The sequence below is a fragment of the Sceloporus undulatus genome, chromosome 2, assembly GCF_019175285.1.
Source record: "Sceloporus undulatus isolate JIND9_A2432 ecotype Alabama chromosome 2, SceUnd_v1.1, whole genome shotgun sequence".
Classification (NCBI taxonomy): Eukaryota; Metazoa; Chordata; class Lepidosauria; order Squamata; family Phrynosomatidae; genus Sceloporus; species Sceloporus undulatus.
Window position 1 is genome coordinate 227,194,941 of NC_056523.1, and position 8,829 is coordinate 227,203,769.

The following is an 8,829-nucleotide window of genomic DNA, read 5'->3' on the forward strand; positions in this document are numbered from 1 at the left end:
AAAAAAACAAAAACACTTGCTATATTTCATTTCTCCCTGTTGAAATTTTATTAGTTCTGGCCCAGCTTTCTAATCTGTTAGTCATTTTGAATTTTGATCCTGTCCTCTGGGGTATTAGCTACTCCTCTTAATTTCGTGTCATTTGCAAATTTGATAAATAGGGCCTCTATTCCTTCATCCAAGTCACTGATAAAGATGTCAAATAGCACTGGGCCCAGGACAGACCCCTGTGGGACCCCAGTGGTCACTTCTCTCCAGTGTGAAAAAGAGCCATTGTTGAGCACTCTTTGGGGATACTAATCCACCTAACAATTTCATTGTCTAGTCCACATTTTACCAGCTTGTTTGCAAGAATATCATGGGGGACCTTGTCAAAGGCCTTACTGAAAAGATACGCTACATCTACAGCATTGTCTTCATCTACCAAGTTTGTGATTCTGTTAAAAAGAGAGAGAGAGAGAGATTTCTAAGACTGGTCTGGCATGACTTGTTTTTGAGAAAACCCATCCTGACTTTTAAGGATTATGGCATTATTTTCTAAATGCTTACTGTTTAATTAGAACCTTTCCTAGTATTGATGTCAGCCTGTTGTTATTGTGTGCCTTCAAGTAGCTTCTGACTTATGGCAACCCTAACATAGGGTTTTCTCAGCAAGTTTCTTCAGAGAGAGCTTGCTATTGCCATCCTCTGAGGCTGAGAGAGTGTGACTTTCCCAAGGTCACCCAAGCTGGGTTTCCATTGCCGAGCTGGGATTTGAACACTGGTCTCTCCCACTCCCAGTGTCATAGTCCAACACTCAAACTATTATACTGTGCTGGATGTCAGTTTGAATGGAAGGTAATAACTTGGGTCCTCTTTTATTCCTTTGTTGAAGATGGGGACACCATTTGCCCTCCTCCAGTCTGCTGGGACATTTCTTGTTCCCCCAGGATTTTCAAAGATCATTGTCAGTGGCTCTGAAATTACTTTTGCCAGTTCTTTTAAATCCATTGGATGTAGTTCATCTGGCCCCGGGAGACCTGAAATTGTTTAGAGTAGCCAGGTACTATCTCTTTACCTATTCTGTGCTGCATCATCTGCTCCATTTTTCCCAGGTTGAGAATGATTTAGGAAGCTGGGTATGTTTAGTCTGGAGAAGAGACAGTTAAAGAGTGACATGATAGCCCTGTTTAAGTATTTGAAGGGGTGTCATGTTGAGGATGGAGCAAGCTTGTTTTCTGCTGCTCCAGAGAATAGGACCTGACGCAATGGATGCAAGCTACAGGAAAAGAGATTCCACTTCAACATTAGGAGGAACTTTCTGACAGTAAGAGCTGTTCAACAGTGGAAGATGCTCTCTCAGTGGAGGAGTCTTCTTCTTTGGAGGTCTTTAAACAGAGGTTGGATGGCCATCTGTTGGGGATGCTTTATGATTTCTCTATGGCAGAAAATGGTTGGACTGCATAGCCTTTGAGGCCTCTTCTAATTCTATTATTCTATGTCTATTTCTGCATCCGCGATGCAAAAGTAATCCCTCCTATAACTTAAAACCATTAGGCCTAGTTCTGCTCTCAGAGGCAGCAGAGAACAAGCCTGTCCCCTTCTCTTTGTGGCAGCTCATGAGGTATTTAAAAAGTGGGCTCATGGTCCGCCTCAGTCTTCCCTTAACCAAGCTGAACATGCCCAGCTCCTTCAGCCTTTCCTCATAGGTTTTGTATACCTCTTATCATCCTCATTGCCCTTCCCAGAATTCCCTCCAACTTGTCCTTCTTTAAAATGAGGTGCCCATAGTCCAGATGAGGCCTCACAATAGCAAAATATATTGAGACTGTTGCTTCCTGTGACTTGGAAATTGCCTGTCTATAAATGCAGGCTAAGATAGCCTTGGCCTTGTTTGCTTCAGCAAAGAATATCTGGTCATTTCTGATATTTGACCATTTGTTTTAGGAAGGCTTCCTCCAAACTCTCAGCTTGGCTTTTGCCCAGAGCTGGTATGTAATAAAACTTTTCTGAGCCTTCTTTGAAAAGCCTGAACAGCCCCCTCAATTCTGCTGTTTTCAAACCAACCCCCTGAGCGAATTTACATGAATTTGAATTGTGTTTGAACTGTCCTTACAGTGCTTTAACTGTTTTGGCTGCCTCCTGTTGCATTCTGGGGTTTGTAGTTCAGCGAGGCCTAAGAGCTCTCTGGCTGAGAATTCTAAATGCCTCTCCTTAAAACTGCAAATCCCAGAATGCCACAGCAGGCAGCCAGACCAGTTAAAGTGGAATAGCACAGTGTAGTGTGGTAATCTTCTTTGTCTGTCTTGTGAGACTTGAGAGTACTCTGCTTAGGTGACCCATTTGATATCATGGCTGCAGATGGGCATTTCCCATAATGCCTTTTCAATTGAGTCCTACAGATACAACCTTTATTTAATCCTGCTCTCCATCCTCAAACACTGAGAGCTGGGGACCTGACCCCCCCCCCGGTGTGACCAAAAATACATCCGCATCACAGGAATAACCCAGCTTGACACCACATTAACCGCCATGGCACCATGTTATGGGGTCTTGGGAATGGTAGTTTGTTGTGGCACACCAGGCCTTTGCTCTCATGCCTCGACCAACTACTGTTCCCATAATCCCACATCATTGAACCATGCCAGTTCAAGCAGTGTCTAACTGGGGTATTCCTATGGTGCGGACGCAGCCTGCATCCTTCCTTCTGTGGCCAGGTGCTGGGTCTTGGTAGTGGCTGCCTTGGCCTCTGAGGTCCCTCCATACTTCCTCCTCCTCTGCCGCCGCCCCAAGAAGAGGAGGAGGCCGAAGATTTTAGTAGTGAGGCTGGGGAAACGTTGGGGTGATTGGCCCAGAATAAGGTCCCTTCACCTTCACCATCTTCAGCTGCGGGCCTTGAAGGGAGATGGAGTGTCCCTTCGCCCTCCACTCCTGAGGTGGCTCTGCAGCAAGCAACAGCTATACTGCTATAGCACTTCTCAGTGCGCTTAAGCACTCCCTCAATGGCTTACAATAATGTGCGAGCTGATTGCCCCCCAACAATCTGGTCATTCGTTTTGGAGACCTTGGAAGGATGCAAGCCTGAGTCAACCTGGGGCCCCTGGCTGGAATCGAACCCACAACATTTTGGGTGGATTCATTATTATTGACTGAAAGAACCTGCTTCCTCAGATGCATTTAGTCTGGAGGTGCCCCCAAATCCCCATGCTATAAGGATTGATATTAATGTGTGTGTTTTTGTGGCTGGTGAGCGAGTGGCTGCAGTCCAGGCCCTGAGCCCCTGACACCAGGCCTCGCCCCTTGAGGCCCCAAGCTCCTTCCTCTTCCTCCGCCTGAGAGGCCGGCAGAGGCGCCTCCCTCTCCCTCCCTCCTCCTGCTCCTTTCTGCCGGGAAGCCTCCTCCTCCTCCTCCTCTTCTTCTGGGCCTCATTTTCGGGCTGCGCAGAGGAGGAGGAGGAGGAGGAGGAAGATGAAGTGCGGCGGGACCTCTGAGGCCAAGGCGGCCACCGCAGAGACCCAGCAACTGGCCCAGCAGGTCCTGGAGGGGCAGGGGCAGGGCAGGGGCCCCTCGGGGAAAGCACCCGCAGGCCTCGGGCCGGGGCAGGGAAGGAGGGCGCGGGCTGGGAGCCCCAGGGCTTGCCCTCTCCCCCTCCGCCACAATAAAGTATCTTTATAGATTTCTTTATATGTGGCATACTGTATATATATAGATGCCATGTCCCTCCCTCCTCCTCCTCCCCGTGGCCCTTCGGCCTTTTCAAGGGACCCAGTAGGGGTCCTCCTCTCCCTCCCGCAGGCGCCTCTCTTCCCCCGAAGGGGAGGCCCAGGGAGTGTGGCTGGCTGCCCAAGCAGGGCTCCAGAGGAAGGGAGGGAGGGGGCCCCACAACTCCAGCCCCTGCCTGATCCCTTGCTTTCCCCGCTCCCTTCTTCTCTTTCTTTGTTTTCTTTCTTGCCTTTCTTTTTTTCTGCCTTCTTTCTTGCCTTCCTTCCCTCCCTCTCTCCTTATTTCTCTTTCTTTCTTTTTTCTGCCTGCCTGCCTCCTTCCTTCCTTCCCTCCCTCTCTCTTTCCTTCCTTCCTTCTTTCGTTCTTTCCTTATTTTCTTTCTTGTCTGTCTTTCTTTTTTCTGCCTGCCTTCCCTCCCTCCTTCCCTCCCTTTTCCTTCCTTCCTTCCTTCCTTCCTTCCTTCCTTCTCTCTTTCCTTATTCCTTCCTTCTCTCTTTCCTTCTTTTTTCTTTCTTTTCTGTCATTCTTTCTTTCCTTCTTTTTTCTTTCTTTTCTGTCCTTCCTTCCTTCTTTTTCCTTCTTTTTCCTTTCTTTTCTGTCCTTCCTTCCCTCCCTCCTTCCCTCCCTCCCTCCTTCCTTCCTTCCTTCCTTCTCTCTTTCCTTCTTTTTTCTTTCTTTTATGTCCTTCCTTCCTTCTCTTTCCTTCTTTTTTCTTTCTTTTCTGTCCTTCCTTCCTTCCTTCTTTCCTTCCTTCCTTCCTTATGGATTCCTCCCCCTCAGAGCCCTCTGCCCCCTTTTCTGATTCTTGAGGGTCTCTCACTGGTTCCCCATTTATCCCAGCCCTGATGCAAAGCTCAGAACAGGGCAGGGTTTCCTGGCAAGGTTTGTTGCCTTTGCCTGCCTCCAGGGCTGAGAGGAGGAGAAGGGTGGGACACACCCAAATGAGTCACTGGGAGGGAAACAAAAGGTAACCAGCACAGGTCCCTGGAGATTGGTGTCAGGTAGAGTCTTAAGCTGGAACCTCTTAATATGGTTCACTTGTGGTCTCATAGTGCTGGAGCCTGTCAGTCCGTGTTTTAGGCTGTTAGAAGGAACAAGGAGGCAAGGGGGGCTTAGAGTTGCTTTGACAAATGAGACATTTCCACTTCTCAGTTCTTCTGTCATCCCTACATTTTTGTCCAAATCTACACCATATTGTAAGAGCATAAATGTCAGGTTGCAAATTTTCAGTTACTGGAAAAGTAAAAAACAACAACCTACCTTTCCCCTTTCTGTTCTCTTAGGTAAAGGCACAGGTGGAAGAGAAGGAAGGCAAGAACTTTGACGTCTTCACTGCAGTTGAGTTTAAAACCCAGGTGGTTGCTGGAACAAATTACTTCATCAAGGTACCACTCTCTTCTACATAAAATCCCACAGTAGTCATTAGGCTGTATCCGCGCTGCAGAAAGAATCCAGTTTGACACCACTTTAACTGCCATGGCTGAATGTGATGGGATTTGGGGAATTGTAGTTTTGTGAGACATTTAGCCTTCTCTGTCAGAGAGCTCTGGTGCCACAACAAACTATAGTTCCCAGAATTCCGTAGCATTCAGCCATGGCAGTTAAAGTGGTGTCTAACTGGATTATTTCAGTAGTGTACGTGGAGCCTTAATCTTGTATAATCTGAGTTATATGCAGGCTTGATTGTCAGGAAACCAGTGGAGTCCTCTCTCTGGTGTGACTCCCCATTCATAGGCATATTGAGGAAAGGAAAGTTCTATCTGCTGTCACTGCAGCATCAGAAAGGTTCAATCTAGGTGACAAATGGCTGCTTACACCATTTTAAAATTAGAATCATAAAATTGGAAATGGTTCCAGTCAGTGGTCATCTAGTCCAACTTCCTGCTAGTACAGTGAGTCCACCACCATCTACTCCACCAATTCCCAAACTCTCCTGCTAACATTATCCTCAAAGCATCAACAACCCTGTGAGGTTGGTCAGGCTTAGCAAGAGTGACTCACCCAAGGTTACCTAGGCCTGTTACAGACTGCCAAAATAAAGCTGCTTTGGGTCTCTTTGGAGGTACAGTGGTACCCCGGGATACGAATGCGCCGCCTTACGAAATTTCCGGGTTACGAAAAAAATCCATTAAAAAAAACTGTTCCGGGGTTACGAAAAAATTTTTGGTGCTTTTCGGCGCTTTTTCGCACGAAATCGCGGCTTTTCCCCATTAGCGCCTATGGCATTTCGGCTTGCGAATGCCTTTCGGGTTACGAAAGCGGCGGCGGAACGAATTAATTTCGTAACCCGAGGCACCACTGTATGCTATTTAAATGATGCATGCATCCTAAGAATCCAGAAGCTGGACCAAAGCTGCACTCCAGTGCTTAGGAATGTAGTGTGGCTTTGGCGTGACCTTTGGACTCTTAGGACCCATGCATCATTTAAATAGCATACCTCCAAAGAGACCCAAAGCAGCTTTATTTTGGCAGTCTGTAACAGGCCATAGTGTTTCATGTCTGATTGATGAGCAGAACTTGGCTCTCCCAAATCTCAGCCTAACATTTACTACTACATCATTATTATTGTAACTGTCTGTTATCCCCTCTGTTGTAAGCTGCCTGGATTGGGTGGCATATAAATAAATCCTATTATTGTTGTTGTTGTTGTTATTGATCAGAATTAGACTGCACTTGCCCTTCAACTTTTTGTTGGTACTGAAGCACGAGAGAATGCGTGGCTTTATATAATCTCACTGAACTACAAAGCATCGTTGGGAGAATGTCTCTTTTAGGATAAATAGAACTTGCTGTTGTTTTCTGAATGCCATGAACCTATGTAATCTAATACTCCTATAGTAAAAGAGGATTAATTTTCTTTTGATTCACCTGTCAATCCTCTTCTCATTATAGTTACAGGGAAATAGGCCATAAGACAGGAATGGGGAACTGGTGGCCTCTCCCCACTTGTGGCCACTGCTGAGCACTGATGGGAGTTACAAGTCCAGTGATGTCAGGCGTGCCACTGTACCATAGGGCACCATTCTTTCTGTGGCTGTTCTAGCTGTCTTGAGGGCCATTTCACACACTTCATAGTCCCCTTTTTTGCCTTTCAGGTCCATGTTGGCAATGATGAGTTCCTTCATGTGCGAGTATTCCAAAGCCTCCCTCATGAGAACAAACCACTGACGCTCACTGGTTACCAAAGCAAGAAAGCAAAGCACGATGAGCTGGCCTACTTCTAGAGGGCTTTAAATGGGTTTTTTTCCACAGGATATATATATATAAATCAATGCTTACTCTGCAAATGCTAATAAATAAGTAATGATTTCTGTTTCTTTAGTTCTCCTTTTAATAGCAAGTATGTCTTAAACAGATAGCCACTTGGCCTTATCTTGATCATACTGAAACTGACATACTGTATTCATAGACAATAATTAATTTGCCTGTGGTATATAAATATTTTATGGGCATTTTTCAAGCCCCAAATTCTCCAGAAAAAGAAACAACTTGTTAGCCTTAAAATAACATGGCAGCATGACACGCTGAAAAGGTTATTCCATCATTCCTCTCTGGTTACTTGAACAAGAAACATTGAAATGGCCTAAGTCTGAATGCTGTGAGATACAGACAAGAGCCTTTCCTGTTACACATGGCTAGTATCCTGGGTCCTCAAAAGCTCATTTGGACTTGGGAAAGGATGCAATGTTGCAAGGCAGCAAAAAGGATTCAAATCTCAAGATAATCCAGTTTCCCAATAGATACGGGCCCAATATTCTGTAGTTTGGGTTATGCTCTTCCCATTCATTCTAGAAAGGCAGGAAAAATGAAGATCTTTTTGGTTGGAGCTAATCCCAGGCCAGTCTTTTTCCTGCCTACCACTCCGATAGGATGTGTCTGTTGTTGATATGCTTCATTGTCACTACAGTTGCTCCAGCCCTTTGCATTGGACTTCCTTTTCCTTCTTGTTACCTCATTAAAAAAGCAAGCTTACCTTTTGTTCTGTACTCTGTGCTTTAGCTTCTAAATTCCCAAAATCCCAGTGTGGTGGGGTCATTAGGCAGACTTGGTTTCCTGGCAGCCAATCATAATTCAGAAAGGGTGGGGGGGGGGGTGCAGGGGCATTTTAAAATGTATAAAAGGTAAATTGTGTGTCTGAGGAGAGGGAGAGACAAGGGGTTTCCAGTTAAGATCAGACAAGGATTGTAATGGGAGAGGGAGTTCAGTTCAGTTATAGTGCACAGGGGACTGGGATTCAGTTAGACTGGACAGGTCCGATTGATATTCCTACTGAGAGAGAGAGTAGGGGACAAGAGTACACTCTTCCATATTTGCGGCTTTGATTATTCATGGATTTGATTAATATGTTCTCTCTAGAAATATCTAGGTCTTCCAGTGCAACTCTATGGTCAACTTTAACTAAAAAGTTGCACTGAAAGACCTAGAGATTCCTAGAGAGGATACTGTACTAGACATTTGTAGCTCCTCCAGGGCAGTTCTATGATCAGTGTTTGTTGGATGTTGACCACAGAGTTGCACTGGAGGACCTATAGATTCCTAGAGAGGTGTCTTCTCAGGTAAAAACATAGTGTTTTTGTTATTTGCAGTTTTTCCATATTTGCGGGGGTCTTGTGCCCCTAACCCTGGCGAATATGAAGTGACAAGTGTATTTAAAAGTCTGCCAATTGTTTGATGTTAATATAACCACACTGAGCTTTATTTCTTAATGTGTGTGATAGAAAACAAGACTTAACTTTCAATAAAAGTTACGGTACTGTTTATTTTACAGTGAATGTCTCTGTCTGCAGTGATTTCTGTGCAATATAAACAAGGACTTACACATACCTGAAATATCAGAATTGGTTTGGGAAGACACTTGGGATCCTGACCCCTTGCCCTTAAGGTACAGTGGTACCCCGGGATACGAATTGATCGCGTTACGAAATTTCCGGGGTACGAAAAAGTTAGCTTGGAAAAAAAACTGTTCCGGGTAACGAAAGATTTTTCGGGTTACGAAATTTTTTTTGGTGTGTTTCGGCGCTTTTTGGCACGAAATTTAAAAGCCGCGGCTTTCCAGCGCTAGCGGTTTCGGGTTGCGAAATCTTTCAGGTTACGAACGGCGCCGCGGAACGAATTAAATTCGTAACC

General features: G+C 45.5%; 4 protein-coding genes across 7 annotated transcripts in view; 3 read left to right on the top strand and 1 right to left on the bottom strand.

Annotated features, from left to right (window-relative positions):
• The window catches only part of NAA50 (N-alpha-acetyltransferase 50, NatE catalytic subunit), a 293,674-nt gene that overhangs the window by 31,620 nt on the left and 253,225 nt on the right, over positions 1–8,829 (bottom strand). The gene's annotated exons all lie outside the window — the stretch shown is intronic.
• Positions 1–8,829, top strand: part of LOC121920987 (butyrophilin subfamily 2 member A2-like) — a 54,608-nt gene that overhangs the window by 11,413 nt on the left and 34,366 nt on the right. The window lies entirely within an intron of this gene.
• On the top strand, positions 3,358–7,674 carry LOC121920989 (cystatin-B-like). The gene is made up of 3 exons (XM_042448376.1): positions 3,358–3,513; positions 4,986–5,087; positions 6,798–7,674. The coding sequence occupies exons 1-3, from the start codon at positions 3,448–3,450 to the stop codon at positions 6,924–6,926; spliced, it is 297 nt and encodes a 98-aa protein (XP_042304310.1). The 5' UTR covers positions 3,358–3,447; the 3' UTR covers positions 6,927–7,674.
• Positions 8,458–8,829, top strand: part of LOC121920990 (cystatin-A-like) — an 18,676-nt gene continuing 18,304 nt past the window's right edge. Inside the window, exon 1 of the mRNA XM_042448378.1 lies at positions 8,458–8,584. The gene's annotated coding sequence lies outside the window, so the exon portion shown is untranslated. The remainder of the gene's footprint in view (positions 8,585–8,829) is intronic.

Bases quoted from the DNA above. Each gene is read 5' to 3' on its own strand.
- LOC121920989 (XM_042448376.1), top strand. From the start codon at position 3,448: ATGAAGTGCGGCGGGACCTCTGAGGCCAAGGCGGCCACCGCAGAGACC. The intron at 3,514-4,985 runs GTCCTGGAGGGG...CTGTTCTCTTAG, and splicing joins CCCAGCAACTGGCCCAGCAG to GTAAAGGCACAGGTGGAAGA. The intron at 5,088-6,797 runs GTACCACTCTCT...TTTGCCTTTCAG, and splicing joins GAACAAATTACTTCATCAAG to GTCCATGTTGGCAATGATGA.